Raw genomic sequence first — 17725 nt, 5'->3', positions numbered from 1 at the left:
CCCTGATGTAAGACACCATCTCAGGGTGTGAAGCAGTGTCAGCCCCAGGAGGATTCCTGTGACAACTGGTGAGGATCTCTGGCCTGCTGGCCCATTGCGGCCAGATGTGTCTCATAACACCAACACTGGAAAAGTGTGTAACTTGACAGGCCAAGCAATCTGTTACCACGTGTCAGTTCTGTGATGCTCCCCTTCATACCTCCAGGTCCCAGGAGGGGACCCTGCTGTTTGCGACATCTCCAAAGGACCACCCTGCCCTCCACAGCCTGAACGTGCAAGTTAGAAGTTCAACAGACAAGCAAGGAACAACAGCTCATATGGTAAACTGGCTTTACCTCAGAGCAAAAGAGCTGGCATCTAAAATTTCCTGCAGCCATCTGCAATTTCAAGACTGCCTTTGCCCTCTAATTACTTGGTATTTGCTGTACCAACTATTCTCTTTCTAGTTACATAGTGCTGAGGACAATACCTCCTTATTTCCTACCACAAACACTGGGTTACTATTTACCTCCAGCTGTACCTCCTCTATCTCCTATTTCCCACTAAAAGAAAGCATTATTAATTACTACAGTGATGGGAACACTGGAACATTTGGTCATAAATTAAGATACTCAGGGCCTTCAATTATTTGTACCACGTAGCCTGTATTCAAACATCTACCTGCTCCTCTAAAAATGCTCATGTATTTCCACTCTGAACCTGAAACTATGCTCAAAGCTTTTTTAAAACCAGGCACTTGTGTAGGGGTGTGTGCCTCAAGCTCCACCAAATCTCAACCTGATACAAATTTGAGTAGTTCCAGGAGGGTGAATGCCTCCCTGATTGAATTACCTCCAAAACGTCATCTGCATGCAGCTGTGCATGTGTAGGATCAGCAAAGATCTCCTTTCACTACACACAAGGCTCTGCAGCTCCTGACGTGTGGACACCTTGGATGCCTGATGCAGTGGGACCTGGAAATGAGGATCCTGGCACAACAAGTGCAAATCCTGGCTTCCTTGGCTGCTGCACAGCTGTAACCAAGCTTGGAAGCCGAGCACGTAAATCCTGCCTCTGTGTGCTGAGATGCCCAACGATCCTGAAGTGTAGGCACCACTCTCAGTTACATCAACATCAATTTGCAGTGATCCTGCTAATGCCTGTGCAGCTATTCCCTACTTCTGCCAGGAAAAGTGAGAACAGGGTCTGGCTGTGAATCTGTGAAGTTTTATGAGAGGATAAACCAGGGAGAGCCCGTGGTGTGATTCCTGGTGTTGCAGGCAAGGGATGGATATGCCCTGTTGAGAATCACCCCCATCAAGAGCCTCATGCGAGCTGTACGCTGCCTCCTCTGCCAAACTTTGCCAGGCTTTTTTAACAGCGTCCCTGAACCAGGCTTTGTCTCATTCGCACCTTCCCTGCAACCCACCCCTGCCCGCACCTAGGTACAGATGCCAAAAATCCCTTCAGATGAAGCAGCAGATCACCAGGTCAAAACTCTTTTGGCCAGAGCCAGAAACTCCACTGCTCACGCCGGAGGGGCTTTGGCTTCCAGCACCTTAGCCCCTGGGCCACAAGGGCAGGGTGCCCGTGAGCACTCACAGGGAGAAAAGTGCAGGAGCTGGGCATTTAGGGGCGCTGGGACCCAGCGGCCGGGGAGGGAGCGACCGCGGCAGAGGTGCGCTGGGAGCGACCCACGAGTGACTGGGAACCCCCGGGGGCGCTGCGCTGCCGGGCCCGGGTGGGCGGCAGGGACCGGAGAGGAGGAGCCCGCTTGGTCCCCGCGTCCACCTCGCAGCAGCAGGGGGTTGTCCAGGGGTCTCCTCCGGCCCTCTCTGCCGCATAGGGAAGCGGCGGTTCCCCTTGTCGCCCGCCCCACCCGCCGGCACGGGATCGCCCCGACGGCAGCGGGTCCGCCCCTCGCCCCCCGGCCAGTCCCGCGGCCGCCCCGGCGGAGGAGGCTGCCGAGCCCCCTCGAACGAGCCCCATCCCGGCGGCTGCGGCGGTGCCCGCGGCGGGGCGGGCGCAGGGCGCGGGGGGCGGGCACGGGGCGGGGGGAGGCGGGGCGGAGGCGGCCGGAGTCCCCGGGATCCGCCGGCACCTCCCGGGCCCGGCACTCGCCGCCGCCGCCAACTTCGGTCGGCGGTCGCCCTCGGTGCCGCCGTTCCCGGAGCCCAGCACCGCCGCGGCGACGGGGAGAGCAGCGCCCGCAGCCTTCCCCTGCTCCCCTCTCGCTGCCGGCGGGGGGCTCGGCCCGGCGCTGCGACGGGGCCGCGGCCCCCGGGGCAGGTGCGTCCCCTCGCGGTCTCCGGCGGCCGCGACGCCGCGGAGGGAGGCGCGGAACCCCGTGCCCGCCGCGGGCGCCCGCTCACCTGCCGCTGCCGCCCGGGGACGCGGCGCCCGGGAGATGCAGGTAGGAGAAGCCCCGGCCCGCGGCGGCGGGGGGAGGAGGCCGGGGGGCGGGAGGTGTTTCGCCGTGCCGGGCGGCGAGGCTCCCCGGGCCCGTCTCGGTGCCGGGCGGTTCCCCGGGCGGCCCCCGAAGGGGCGGGAGGCGACGCGGGGTCTCTGCTTTCTAGCAGCCCGGGAGACACGGCCGCCTTTCGCCGCCGATCTCTGGCAGCGCGGCCGGGGGCGCCCCCAGCCCGTTACGGCCGCCGGTCGGGGCAGGCAGGGCAGGGGCTGCGGGGGGCGCGGGGATGGGGCGGTCTGGGCTGCGCGGAGGCCCCGCGGCGGGTGGCCCCGGCCGGGAGAAGGGACCGTCGGGGGCCGCGGCTGCAGCCAGGCACCAGTCCCCGGGCGAGCTCCGTGACACGGGGCAGCAGAGGGGCGACCGGGGCACTCGGCTAGGGTTGATTGCAGAGTGGCCCCGGGGTGGCCTTGACGGTGATACTGCGGTGGGAGAGACCTGTGACAGGAGAGAAGCTGCTCAGGCATGAGGGGCTGTGCTCCAGCTCAAGGGATGTTGCTGGGCTGTGAGGGATGCTACTTTGGTGTGACAGGTATTTGAGATGGTAAACCAGATGCTCCTCGGACGTGAGAGACATGAGTTTCGCAAAACAGACGTTACTTCGGTAAGATGGCCATTACTCCGAGCGGAGGGATGTTACTCTCAGATGAGGGCTCTGCGAGCACAGCAGCTTTCCTGAGAGCATCTGAGGTCCCTGCCCACGCCATCCTTCTCACCTCTATGTCCATGGCAGCATGTGCCATCATGGACTGTGGTATGTGGCACAGGAGAAGGTGCTCATGCACATGGAAATGCAGAGTAGCAACAGTGTGCCCTGTCTCATGGTACGAGGGCATGAGCATCCCAGTTACGTCCGTAACAAGCACGCTGTTTCATGACACTTGTTTTTCTTCTGGGAATTATGGTGCAACACTTCCGTTAGTGATATGAGTAAAATAACTTCCCCAAACATATTTTTGTGTGCTGTGATGCACCTTGTTGCCCCATGCTTTTCGTATTTTTCATCTGCCACCAGATGAGTGTGCCTGTTGGTCTCTATATCCAACTTTTAACTGCTTCTTAATGCTTTCCCACCCACACTCTCCAGCGTGGGACCATCATCACCCTTGCTCTGCTACCTGCACCCACATACGTGTTCATCTTTGGGGTGGTGGGTTTTTTTGTTGTTTGTTTCTTGCACATATACCAGCATTTATGTTCTCACTTCATTTTCTTTATAGCCCAAAACTCAGGCGCATGCATATCATGTTCCTGGTGTGCATCTGCATGCTTCTGATATAATCTGCTCTACCACACTTCACCTGCACACACAGACTGTCTTTTTCACTGATGCCTCCTTATCTGCCTGCACAATGAGGGCTCTTTCTTCTTGCCTTTTATTTGGGCTTTTGTGTCTGCACAACCTCTGATACACATGTCTAATGGGCACACAAGGTATCTCCTTCCTTTACACTCATCTTTGTCTGTATGTCCCTCTGGAGCCTGTCTGGGAAATGCATATCTCTGACATCTCGCCCACCTTCCCCTGCAAGTGGCAGGTCTGCAGGAAGGCACCAATACTCAGGCGTAAGCCTGTTGTTCTCTTCCTTCCCATATTCGCTACCGGTCATCGACACACGGGCTGAAGCGACTGCTCTTTCTGGTGGTGGCAGGTTTAACCTGTGGGTGCCTTTCTTCTGTCACACGCACAGACACTCTTGTAAACGCATAACCAAATTGGGTATGTGCTCTTCTTCCCAGAAGAGAAGGAAGTGAGCTCTCTGAAAGTTGGCAGGAGAGACAGACTCCTCTTAAGCCAGTGTCCTATGCATGGACACTTGCGTTTATCCAAGGTGGAGGCTTGGCACTGCAGGAATTCAGGTGGAATTTTTTTGCCCCAAGCGTCCAACATACGGGATAAGTTCCCACACATGGCAGTGAAGCTAGCCCAAGTACTCAGGTTTTTCTTTCCTCCTATGTTGAAGAAATTAGCCAAGTATATGATGAGAAAAGCGTGAGGTTGAACTGCCAGGATGGGGTAGGAAGCAGAGCTGGAGAGGCAAGCTGGTCCCATTCTAGTCGTGGGTTTCTTCTGCTGTCAGGCTCCATCACTCGCTCTCACTCCGTTGTCCAGGAGTGTCCACAAGAGATCCCTTCCTTTTGAAAAGGAGTCCCTCCCTGGCTTCTGTGCCTTCAGTAATAGCACACCTCTCCTCTTAGTGACTGTAAGCAGCCCCTGTGTCCTTTCCCATGTCGCTAGTGCATGTACAATGAAAAATGTCTTTCCATGTGTAACTAAGCTGAAGCTAAAATAGTGGCTACAGGCTCCCAGCCCTGAGAAGTCTTCTCTCACAGCCCCTTCCTTCCCAATCTGCTAGAATTCACTACATCAGTTGAAAAACATTGAAGTTTTGACAGACCTATGTCTAAAAAGCTGGGGGTTCCTACTTTTTGTCAGGTAGTAAGGTATGTCCTAATTGTATTTTCCAGACTTATTCTGCAAAGACCAGAAACCCACTTTTTTAAAGAGAAATTAACTTTCTTGCATGGTGAAGTCTCCAGGAGCTTGACTTTTACAAAGTGATCAAATATGGTGAAATTAAAAAAAAATGAATAAATCAGTGCAGTCACCTTTAATGCTGTTTGTTCCTTTCTCTAGCCCAGTAGGCCTCTCTGTTTCTGGACTGCTTCAGATCTTGAGTCTTTTGTCCTGAAGTTGTTGGATTTGAGTTTCAAGGCGTGTAGGGAAATGAGTTCTTTTCTGAAAACTGCATGATTGCTCATTTAAATGAATATAAATTGTTTCTAGTCATAAGATCTTTTTTCCACTAGCGGATCAAAGTTTGAGTGAAAACCATTTCATCATTTCCAAATTAATTGGACACACACACAATAAGCATTTCAGAGAGACTTTTAAACATAGTACATTTAAAATCAGGATGCGGACAGCCAAGGCATGTTGTCATCTAAGACAGGGCACTCCATGATTTGGTTCCATTTTTTGCATAGAAAGGAACCTTTGCTTGCTGGAAAATGGCATACAGATGTCCTTAAAACTGAAGGCAGTGCAGAGAAGATTCACAGAATTCTTTTCTGGACTGGAAAAAATCCTTTTCTAATGGGAGATTTAAGGAATGTGGACCTAGGTAGCATTTCAGAAAGAAAATGAAGAGGTGGCATGGTGCAATACCTGAGCGCTTTTAGCGGCACTGAGCATAGCTGGTACCTGGAGAGCTTTCTTATTCGAGAGGAGAACCTACAGCATGTGGCTGGGCATTTGAGCTCTGTGCATTCACGGTAGAAGCAGGCAATGTTTTAACGGCAGTGTGATTAACCATCGGAACAACCAACCAAAGGCAACATTAGCTTCTCTAGCTCTTAAAATCTTCAAATAAAGACTGAATGGCTTTTTGGAAAAGATACTTTACTGGAGCACAAGTTCTTGGGCTCACTGCGGAGATAACTGGCTGAGACTGTATGGACAGAATTACAGATAAGACCAGACCCTGTGATCCACCACCCCCTTCCAAGCTTTGGCTTAGGCCGTGATAAAGCTTACGTGAGCCTTCCCCTGCTCTGTGTGAGGTAGAGCAATGGGGTCACTGAAAGCAGATTGTTGCTTTTTAGCACAGCAGTTTCCACAAAGAAGGGATGCTCTCATGTACCGTGTCATTGCACAGCCGCTCTCTGTGAAAGCACCTTGCAAGGGGAGCCCATTGTAGACGGCAGGCTGTCCGTACGTGGGGATCCTTCACTTGTCCTTGGGAGCTGTGAAGCGCACAGTGAGGTTTCATGGCTCGCAGTGGGGCCTTGGGCAGCACAGGGAAAGGAGCGCTGTGTGTCCTCTCCAGCCCTTGGGGTCTGGACAACTCAAGCTACGGTTTGGCTGAGCCTGCGAGACTTCAACTCCTTGTTCTTGCATTGTGTCACGAGCAATCACCAAGCCTCTTCTATTACCCCTTTTTCACTCAGAAAGGAAGCTCAGCAGGGCTCTGGCACCCAGAAGGCTACGCCGATGCTGTAGCTCCTGTGTTTCTTGTTGGGTTTTCTCTGGCAGGGCCACAAAGTTGGTGAAGGGTTTGGAGGGGAAGCCGTATGAGGAGCAGCTGAAGTCACTCAGTTTGTGCAGCCTGGAGGAGACTGAGGGGAGACCTCATGGCGGCTACAGCTTCCTCACAAGGGGAGGAGGAGGAGCAGGTGCTGATCTCTTCTCTCTGGCCACCTATGACAGAACCCGAGGGAATGGCAGGAGGATGTGCCAGGGGAGGTTTAGGTTGGACATGAGGAAAAAGTTCTTCACCCAGAGGGTGGTGGAGCACTGGAACAGGCTCCCCAGGGAGGTGTCACGGCCCCAAGCCTGACAGTGTTCAAGAAGAGACTGGACAAGCCCTCAGACACATGGTGTGAACTGTGGGGTTGTCCTGTGCAGGGACAGGAGTTGGACTCAATGATCCCTGTGGGTCCCTTCCAACTCAAGACATTCTATGATTCTATGATACCTTTCCTTTGCATGGTCCCCACATACTGTGCATACCCAGAACTGTTTATCTCCTCAGGCTGTGGTGTCCTGCACGCTTCTCTCAACAGCTTTCCCTCTTCCTGAGGACGCTGCCTGGCAGGGTATTGCTTGGAGCAAATTATGGGGAAAAGCATCCACGCAGTTGGGTTCTTCCCCACCTGCTCGACCCTGATGGCCCTGTTTTGGGATGCCCCAACCCACAGCTGCAGCCCCCCAGCAGTTTTTGCTGGGCGGTCTTCCCCAGGGCCCAGCAGCGGCAGATGGTGAGAGCTGTGTGAACCCCGTCTCTTCCCCTTGATATGTTTACCTGTCTAAATTTAACTCCCCAGCCGGCTTCATCCATCCTAAGCCGACCTGTTGTCTTGTGGCTGGGCTGTGGGTCTGGCTCCTGCTGCAGCGTTTCCTGGCTGCCTCGGGCTGGTGGTTTGCCGCTCGCTCCCTCTCTCTGGCGGATGCTGGCTCTTTCGAGGTCTCAGACAAGCCAGTTCTCCCCGCTGGTAGGTTTTATTTTTAAATCTGGTTGTGCAGCCCTTGGGACTGGAGGGTCCCTTGTTCTGTCATCCCCAGTTGCCCTGAGTATTTACTCTGCAGTGGGCTTGAGGAAATCTCCCCTCGTCCCACTACAGCCCACAGCCATTTTCCTTCTGGCTGTGGTTGATCCCCAATGGAGACCAGCCATGCTGAGGAGCTCCTTGGTCATCTCTAAAGGGACAGTGCCTCTTTCTGCCCCCATCAGGGCCCCAGTGGTGGGCTCGGTAGATGCTTCCCCATGGAGGCATCTTCATCATTTCACTTTGTTCAGAGCTGGGCTTCCCCGAGTTGGCTTTCATCCCAGTTTGTTTGCAAATTGAGTGATGTGCCTTTTGGCTTCAGAGGAGCTGGAAAGGGGGAGAAGCAGGGGAGAGGGAGCACTCCTGTTTCTGTTGGGCTAAACAGAATTTGCTTTCTTTAGAGTTTCAGAGTTTGGGACAGTAAATATGGCCCAACCTGGCAGCTGCCTTCATCTAAATAAAGTCGTCGGGATCAAACCATTCGTGCCCTGCATAACCCTGCAATGGACCCCTAATTGATCTCTGCTTTTCTAGGCATGCCTTCTTGTCATGTAGTTAATGCTGTGGTCAACCACATCACAGGGATGGTTTGAATCCTGGCCTCCTCTGTCACTCTTTGAGCTAACCCGGTGGCCTTGTGTTTAATAATCTCATATTTAGAGGAAAGGTAAGGAAGGCCAAGGTTTTCATCAATGACTTGTGATTTGGGGTATCTGACTTGAAACGCTGTCAAAGGTCCCGATTTTTTTCCGAGGTTCAGCTATTTCTGATGCTTGGGTAGGCTTAGGTAGTCTGGACTTGATTACTCAAAATGACTAGTCTGTTTTGCAAGTCTTCATCCCAGGATCTGGAGCAGAATTAGGCAAAATAAAATAAGGTAAAATAATACATGATGTTGGTCTCTAGCAGGGATAGTCAAATGGAGTGAGTCTTCCTAGACTGGGAATCAGTTCGTGGCCAGAGAGCTCATGGCACTGTTACATGCAGGGATTTGAAAAAGAGTTCTTGGTTTACTTTAATTTGTGGGTTTTGATAGCTCGTGGGAAAGGTTTGAAGGGCTTGATAGTTTTTCTCTTAGGGAAAGAAAAGGAGAGCAACATTTCTCTTTATGTTTAGATATGCGGTGTTTATATATACACACACATTAAGTCTTATTTTATTTGAAGGATTTGGGCAAAATACAGTATGTTTTCTGTAGACTCTCCCATCTTAGTTGGAGATGGAGACTGAAGTGGTTGGGTGGAGCATGTATTTTGAGTTGTTTTTTTTCATCACTAAGGGCAGAGGATTAACAAAAGCCATACCAATAGTAGTTTTGCAGTGGTCTCCCTCAATTTATCTTTCTTTTCCAGTTGTTCTCTGTTCAGCTTCTTGGCTGGTTTGGTATCATTGTTTCACTGAGTCCTGAAGCATTGTAGCACCTCAATTATGGACAAGTTGGAGTTCTAAAGCAAATTAAATTAGACTCTCTCTTGTTTAGCTGTGAAAATGTTTCTGAGCTTTGTTATGCATCAGAGAATGGCAAGAGAAACCTATGAGCCTAAATATGTCTTCGTTAATGGAACATTTATTCAGAAAAAATTGTTTTTTGACTGCCAGGTTCATTACTCTCTGAGGTGTTCCTAAGTACTCTGAAGTTGTCTCTAATCATAAAAAGTTGATACTGTACAAAAGAATATGAAGTTCTTTTTTTTTCCTCCTCTTTTTATAGATAGAGCAATTCTAGAGGTTTCCTTATTATATTCTGTAGCTCAGATTTGTTAATAATTACTGTAAATATTGGTCATGGCAGAATGTCAGGGTTTTGTTCAGTAAATATTTTGCCAATATCATTTCTGGGTCAGGGCTGGGAAGGTTTGGATTATCCTGTGGTTGTCATTACTGTAGGTTCTGCCGGGCTTTGTATCTTTGAAAACTAAGTGGAGCTGTACAGTCTTGTATCAAGAGGATGGCAGATATTGATGGGGTGGCTTCATGACACACTGAAGTGGAGGCTTCTGGTTTTGAATTGAAATGTCAGCTCTTGCTCCAGTGCGTGGTGTGTCCAAACCAGGTTTCTCAGCAACATCTGCAGCCCTGTGGGTGGCTGTAGCTGTTATTCCACCTGTGGAGATTTCTCAGCCTGCTGTACAGGTAGAGTGGAGGGAGTACTCCTGTGAATTATGACCAATTACCTGTCCCAATTTCTTTTTTTGTTTTTATAGCTATTCCCCATTTCCACCTATTCTTAACAAGCTGTTTGGGAGTTTTGCCAAAGCATAAAATGAACTTCTATTAATTTTTTATTAATGGCAAGAAAGTTTTCAGCTGGTTAAGCTTGGTGAGTGCAGCACCGTTTATGTTCAGCTTCTACTGCAATTGTACAGGCTCTTTCAGCATCTCTACCATTTTCCAAGGAGCCTGCACAATCCTGAAAGACTCAAGAGCTGGCTGTCTTCTCTGTAGCATGCTGAGATGATCTAAGAGTGTATCTGTATTTCTGCACAATGTTAGTTGCACTTCAATGGCATAAAAACCCCATGGCACATAACTTTTTGTCCACAAGGCATGTAAAGCTTCTGTATCCCCTAAGAAAATGGTGCCATTTAAGTCGAATACGCATATCAGTGACAATTACTCTGGTCAATCTCTGCCTGAATTTGGCTGCTTGTGTTAGGTGGTGTCTATACCAGAGCAGTGCCAGCATGGCTTTTCTGCCCATGTAGCTGTGACACCTTTCCACAGACCATGAATAAAGGCACCAACAGCTCCTTCTGTGGGCACAGCTGTGGCCAGCAGGCATCTCTGTCAGCGCATTGGGGTGTTTGGAGGCATGTGGTTTTATTATATTTTTTTTCACTCCATGAACTAACAAAGTTTTATGGGGTAAACTTGATAGTCTGGACCAGGCTGTACTTGCAGAGGCAAGGTAATGTTTCTAAGTCAAGCATAAAACTAAACTACAAGCAATAGGAAGAGCAGTTATGTTTAGACAGAGTTGGTTTGTGTTAGCTGAGTTTAACTTTGGTTTATGGACAAGGCTGAACTGGGAAATTTATCTTAAATACATTAGAGATAAGGCTCTGTCAGTTCGTTGCCACTTTTGGTAAACCTGTGTGAGATTTCTGTTGGTGAACCTTGTGCTTCTTGCAGTTGGTCCTGAGCTGAGCAGATGGAAGGTGACCAGGTGCTGCTCACCATCACAGCATGCCTCTGAGGCAACAGGGAAGGTTATCCTTAGTTCCAGACTAGTCCGGTAACTCATTCTTCCTTGTGGTAAAAGAGGTGGTGATCTTCACAGAGCCCCAAACCTTTGTCCATAGCCAGGGAAGCATTATCCAGCAGACCCGTGAGTATGTGAGGACATGTATGCTGGCTTGCAGGGTATGCTGGAGCTGGACTTGGGTTGGGGGAAGATACAGCCCTGTGGAAGTTGTGGCTCATTTGTGTCTTGGGACAGACATGGGGGACTGCCGTGCATAGCTTTGTAAACTCAGCCTGGGATTTAAAGAGTTTGAAAGCAACACTTTTTCCTAAGCTATGGCTTGTCGTCCAGAGGGTCCATCCAGACCTTTGGAAAGAGTTCTGTAATCTTGCTTGCTGATGAAGAGATGCTGCTTTGGAGGCCATCTAGGAGTATCCTCAGACTCTGCTCCTCATCTGTGCATAGAAATGGGCTTCTGTTTGTCCAGCACTCATCTGACGCTGTGGACCCCTTCACCTAAATGAAAATCTGTTGTTGCTCTGTGATTTTTCGGAGTATGATGTTCCGGAACAAGGCTGGGTGTAGGCATGCCAGACTCCTGGACTTTGATAAGGAATCCCCAGTGTGGATATGCCCATTGCAGACATCCATATACTTGGAGCAAATGCTCAGTCCTCAAGCAGCAAAACAAACAAACATGGAGCTGGTGAAATAAAAAGGCTTTCATTAGAAAACAAGGCTTGGTCTAAATTGAAATTTTCAGAAAAACATATTTTTCCACAGTGATGTTTCAAAACCTAATGATTTCTGTTTCTAATTGACATTCAGACTTAAATGTCATTTTAAGTTGAAACCTGAAACAGGAGTTTAAATTTCAGGTCAACATCCCAAAATCTCTTGCTTTGGATCAACATTTCATTTTTAAATGTTTTGTTTCTATCCATAGTATCTTGGTGGTTTTTTTTCCCTGCGTTTTCAAATCAAAAGCGTTTGGAATTGTTCATGGCATGAAATAGTATAATATTTTGACCTTTCATCCTTATTTGGGACACAGGCAAATGCTGAAATCCCAACCCTTCTTGGGGAACAGAGATTCCATTCTCCAACCAGATCCACAAAAGTATATTTCCACTGGTTTTGCTGGCCGGCTACTTCAATACTTTGTGTGTGATGACTTGTAATTCACTGCAGATTGAATCTGTGGTGTGTCCACATGGCTGGTCTGGAGAGGCTGAGGGCAGTTAATCTTTCTTGCTCTGTGTTGTGCTTTCAAATTAATATCCAGATTTCTTTCCCAAGATAAATTTTCCTTTCTAACCAGCATTTGGTAGTGTGCTGCACAGCTGCTTGATACATATTCCATGCACAGATGAGGGCTCTGGTGCTCAGTCTAGCTACGAGCTTTCTTGCAAAATCAGGATGTTTTAATATTCGAGACAGCTCCTTGGTTGTCTATTGTTTGCAGTCTCGCAGACTGCCATATATCTTTCTGCTCAGAAGTTACTTTTCCCCCTTCCCACCATTTTGGGGAACTTTTTCCTGCCAGGCTCTGAGCAGTGTGTCCCTGAAGCAGTTTTATGGTGTTCCCCAGAAGCATGCTTTTGTCAAGCTGCCTCAAAGCATAATCCAGAGAACGGTCTCTGAAGCAAGAAATGTCTTTTTCTGTTTGGCTTTGAGGTGTTATCTCTCCTCTTCAAAAATGCAATTGGCTTCATCTACATCCCCTAAGCTGTTTTGTTTGGAGCAAAGAGAGCTCAGAAAATCAAGAGAGGCCACACACATAAACAACTGTGTGTGAAATCAATTAATCTAAACGAGCAGGAGACATATTCTTGAAGGAGAAAAGACTAGTTCTCACAGAAACCTCCCTTGTGTACGGCATTGGCGGCACTGTTACAAACATTATGTCCCTGGAACAATGATGAGCTAGGTGAATATTTTAAACTTTTTGGCTAGTATTGGCCAATATTTAGAGGAAGAGTGGTGTCCCATTGTGTTTCAAGAGCCTTCCATGCTCTTTCAGAACATTTTAACAAATTATTTTCATGATGGAAATGCTCACAGATGTAATGTTAGCATGCTAAACCAGAAGCTATTGAAGGGACCTAAGTTTTGACATCTAAACTTCAAATATTCGCATCATAAATTTGATTCCAGGAATTGCACTCATCCAGTCAGGGATTAGAAGCCATGCCTCTCATTCTTGTGTATTCAGGTAGCAGATATTGTCAGCAATACATACACAGGCAACCTATGGCACAGGAATTATTTGCAGGAGTTTTTATAAACAGATTTTTAATCTCAAATTAGAGAAGAATCTGATACTGCTTTTTTGAAAATCTGATAAGAAAAAAGAGGTTTCCTCAAGCTGTGTGTTATAAAGTATTATTTGTCTCTGTGGTTGCATGACTGTGAAACAGGACACCGATGTGTAGGGATTTCTAAAGCCGGTTAGCTCACGCATAGTGGCAGTGCCCAACCTTCCCTGAGGAAAAAAGGTTGTTCATGTCTCAGCACATTGTGGGCCTGTGCTTTGGGATGCCCAAGGGTCAGTGATTACCATCATACCCCAGTTCCTCTCTGCGCCTCTTTAAATAATAGTCTCCTCTCTTAGCTGGCTGGCCCAGGGCAGGAATAACACATCCTGGAAGCAAAAAGCTGTGGTTGGCCTTTCTTGGCTGAGGAAAAGGCCATGGAAAGGAGGCCTCAAGGGCTTTCCCTCAAGGGGAAAGCAGTGGGTAATCTAGGAGACAGCTACTCCACTCAACCTCTTAAACTGCCACAGGAGAGGATGAAGAGTACAGCTCTGAGAAATCAAAAGTCTTTGTGCTTGTAAGTGTTATTCAGACAGTAGAGTCTCTTCACAGCCATGAACCTTCCCTGGCCATACCTTACCTCCCGTTTGGGGATGAGAAAAAATAACAACAATAATTGCTTTGTGTTTTGCAGTGAGGTCTTCCTAATTATCTCCCTCTGCTTAGTCCAGTCCTGAACTGAAAGTTCATCCTGTGGAGCAAAAGGTTCCCAAAAGCTTGAAGAAAAACCAGCCATGTTAGGGGAAACTGCAGGATAGGGATCTTGCTTGGATGCTCCTGTTCATGCAACCTCAACATTAGATTTTGCCCCGATTTCTTGTTTCACTTCAAGTACGTAACAAATTATTTTCCTCATTTGAAAAGAAAAGGAAGTCCTTTACAACTAAGACTTCAGTGTCTTATTTTTTAGTTGGGGCCAGGAGATTGTCCAGCAGGGAAGCCAAGAAGATGTCCTGTGTTCCTGTGTTGCAACTGGGTGCCTTTCTAGAGAAGGCAGAGAGCCCTTCTTGTAGCTTTCTGGGTGGAAGAGCATGATCACCACATATAACCTGCTGATGCAAAAACCCAAGAGGTTCGTGGAAGCATCTGAGCAGCCACTGCCTTTATCATTCTGATCACCATAATTTGTTTTATTTGCTATCTGATCTGGTGGTGGATGAGAAGGAGATCATTTCCCAGGGCCCTCAGGGCAAAACCTGGGCTTCCTAAAGCTAAGCTTTCTTTCCAAGCCTCCCACAGCCTTGGGGGTGTACCCTGAAGGCATCTTTCTGGATAGGTGTCTGCTAAAATGTACCAAGTCATTTCCAAGTCAGCTGGCTATACACCGCTGAAATTCTCCCTCAGGCACTTTTCTAGATCCCAAAAGCAGCTAGTGTGCTTCTTTGGGCACCTAAATAGCGCTGTTAAAGTGGCTTCTTGTCCCGTAGTTTCACATCTATGAAAGAGGAATCACAGCATGTTCATATTTCCATGATGCTCGTGTGGCGCTTACACCACCTTCTCTTGCAACAAGCCTGAGGAGGAAAGGTAGATGCCTTTCTCGTTCCCTATATTCTCATCTGGTTCTTGGATGGAAATAAAAAAGAACTTTTGACAACACAATAAATCAAACTGTTAATTTCCAGGACCTAATTACAGCTCTCAGTTTTGCTTCCTGACCTGAAAATAAAACTCCTCTTGCGAAGTTTCCTTGTTTTGTTGTTTGTTTGCTTGTTTTAAACAAAGCAAGTAAACAAGAGCCACACTACTGAATAGAAGAGGATGATTTGCCCAGTTCATTTTCCTGTGTTCCTCCCTGGGTTCTACTTGGCCAGTTGTGCCCCATGCTGCGCTTTGGGAGGGGTGTACCCGGCTAAATATATCCGCGCTGCCTGTGAAATGCAGTATGGGGTGCTGCGTCATTTGGTGGAGTTTACTTGGAAAGTAAGGTGGGAAGCCAGCTTTTATTTTCAGCCTTGGGTCAGATGCGTTGGTCATTTGTCTCACCCAGAATTTTAGTTTCGATCAGGACCTTGTCCTTGAAAGACTGACATAAAACCTACCCTCTAAATAAAAATTGCAGCAACAAAACAATGTTGGGACAACCATATTTTTCTTGTTCGGCAACCAGATTTATGATCCAAGAGCTTCTTTGGGTAGGTCATCTTAAAAAAAGAAAAACAAAACAACAACAACAAAAACCAAACCAAAACACAACAAAAAAAACCCCAACGTAGCTCAAATATCACGGCTTATTGCGTAGAGGACTTGGTGTGATGCTGCACACTCTAAATATATCAAGAAAATACTCCAGTGCTGGCAGCACACTGACAACTGGAGTCCTTGGGCTGTTGCTTATGTTGGGACAGAAATGTATGCCTCCAAGAAATGTGTGAGGAACAGATGCAACTTGGTGACTAAAAGGGATTTACATTTTGCAATCTCTAGTCCTCCTCTTTGGCTTGTCTCTCTCTGCTGTTTCTGTTTGTGCAGTGGGAGCGAATTCACGGGAAGGGAAGGTATTCCCGCAGTGTGGAAATGCCGAGGGGTGGATGCGGCATGGGGAGGCACACCTGAGCTTGCTGTAGTCTCTGCCACACACAGGTAACAGCAGCAGGGCAAGTCTCCATGCATTGGTGACACAAACCTGCTGGTGACTCTCAGGGCTCACCCAGGCCCACAGGTGGGTGGAAACCCTTGCTCTTTCTCTGTGAGCTTGCCAGAATCATCTGCCTGCACATTTAATGTATTGCAGTCTCATCTCTGGCTGCTGAATATGTTTTTTTGCTCTTCTTTCTTATGCCACTGTGAAAGGAATGCTGGTGTTGATATATGGCTGTCTTACTGAAAAAGAAGAGGAGTAAACTCTTCAGTATAAGGTTTTATATTTATCCAGGGGGATAACGATGATGTGAAGTAACTTCTGCCTTGTGCTTTTGAGTGCCTAGCACATGGGGGCCTCTGAATATTCCTGCAGTGCAAGCCACACACTGCAGACCGAATCTGTACAGCTTTGCTGCCATAAAGCTTCTGGCACACTGCGGTCCTGGTCTGCACCAAGGGATCCTAGAGCTCCAGGATGCTAATGACAATAAAGTCTTCCACATTTCTGTCAAGAGGATTCAGTGGTAAGGGTGAGGGCTGGGCACTGGGATTTCTGGGGTTAACTCAGGCTCTGTGGCTTCTGGTAAGCCTGAGCGCCTCCTTTCCTTCATGGGCTTCACCTGGGCACTGATGGCTGCAGCAGCAGGGACTGCAGAGGATTACCATTGCCATTTGAACCTGCCCAGGTGTAGTTTATCCCCTCTATAACACAGGAGTTTTGAGAGAGCAGATGGGAATTACTTTTCTTTAGTCTCTGGTCCTGCTTTTTTGACTGTCCAGTGGTTCCTAGGAAAGTTGTAGGTAAGTGAAGCAATCCTGGAAGATATTGTTGTTGAAGTCTGGTAGCTTGTAATCTCATCTTTCTTGTACTTTGTTCCTTGGTGCTTTACATCTGTGAAGTGATCCGTTCCCTCCATCAGTTGCCCCCGCCTCAGCTCTGAGGGGTCAGTACAGCTTCTGTAGCTGGGATTACCTGGTTTCAGTGATGGGATGGCAGGGCTTGGGGAAGGGTGTTTTTTTCTGGTAGGGGCAGGCAGAATCCACAAATAGCTGTCCTGCAGCCCTGTGCTCCAGCTGCTGTACCACATGCTGTGGCACAGACTTAATATTCATGGCTTTTATTCAACCGCTATGTGAAAAGTAAAGGCTGGCTGCACAACGTGCCAGAAAGGTACCTCTATTAGGAGAGGAGGTGCTGGATGGAAGCATGTGTCTCTAGTCCACCTCAGACTATTAACTAAACTATAATAACATGTAATTAGCCATTCAAAAAAATAAACATTGCTCCTGTAGGAAGCTTGCTCCCTTCTTTCCCCTTTAAGGCCTTCTACCTAGCCCTGTTATCACTATAGATTGCTTTCTGGCCAGGCACTTCAGCCATCTAGTATTGGTGGGCAGGTTGCAACCTGAGTGTCTGCTTCTTGAAAGGCATCTGTGGCTTTGCCTTGAATCCAGCTGGGGAAGGTGAAATTGGCTGAATCCGTCGCTGTGCCTGCACAGAGGGCGTGTTGTGTGAAATCACTGAGTGAAAATGCTGTGGTCTGAGGACAGCGCGTGGTTTTGACCCATCAGTAATGCTGCTGATGCTCAAGCTGGAGTTCCTCAGGGTGACTCTGGGAGTACAGAAGGGATGTGGTCTGCATTTCAGTACGTTAATGTCCCCAGTCCTTATATCCTGGGTCTCCAGGGCAAGAAACTGCCTGCAAAGGGCAGCTGATCTTGAGTGTTGAGTTTCTGAACTGCAATTTCCCAGTCCCCTCTGCAGAGGGATGTGAGATAGCACTAGAGGATGTAGTGGGCAGGAAAAATGTGCACCTCTCCACCAGTCCTTCTCCTTATTGCAAGTCTGAACATAAAGCAGCAGCAAGATCTTGGCAGCCCCCCTTCTCCCTTTACCTTCTGCACAGGCCTCTCACTTTGGTGCCTTGGAGAGACCAGCTGACAAGCTGCAGTTTTGGGGAGCAGCCGGGCCTTACAGCAGCAATTCCTTCAGCCATGCCAGACAGAGTAATCATGAGCTTCCTTGCTCTTGGCGGGCATTGACCGCAAGGGGATGAGGAGGGAAGCCAAGAAGGTAAAAGCAGCCTCAGGACTGGGTAGAGCAGGGACAGAAAAGGAAAGGAGCAGGGAGAGAGCACGTGCTAACCC

General features: G+C 48.6%; 1 protein-coding gene across 2 annotated transcripts in view; it reads left to right on the top strand.

The window, feature by feature from the left end:
- The first annotated feature begins 2061 nt into the window (after window positions 1-2061).
- WNT5B (Wnt family member 5B) overlaps window positions 2062-17725 on the top strand; it is a 75145-nt gene continuing 59481 nt past the window's right edge. Inside the window, exon 1 of one of the 2 annotated variants that reach the window (XM_082043072.1) lies at window positions 2062-2268. Coding sequence is in view for 1 of the 2 variants with exons in the window: in XM_082043071.1 (XP_081899197.1) it covers window positions 2387-2392 (6 nt within the window). In the remaining variant the exon portion in view is untranslated. Of the gene's footprint in view, window positions 2393-17725 lie in introns of both variants that reach the window. The other variant, XM_082043071.1, reaches the window with a different exon arrangement.

The sequence above is a fragment of the Streptopelia decaocto genome (assembly GCF_964273445.1).
Source record: "Streptopelia decaocto genome assembly, chromosome: 1".
Taxonomy (NCBI): Eukaryota; Metazoa; Chordata; class Aves; order Columbiformes; family Columbidae; genus Streptopelia; species Streptopelia decaocto.
Note: the sequence above shows the minus strand (reverse complement) of the source record. Positions and strands in the feature narration are given on the sequence as shown.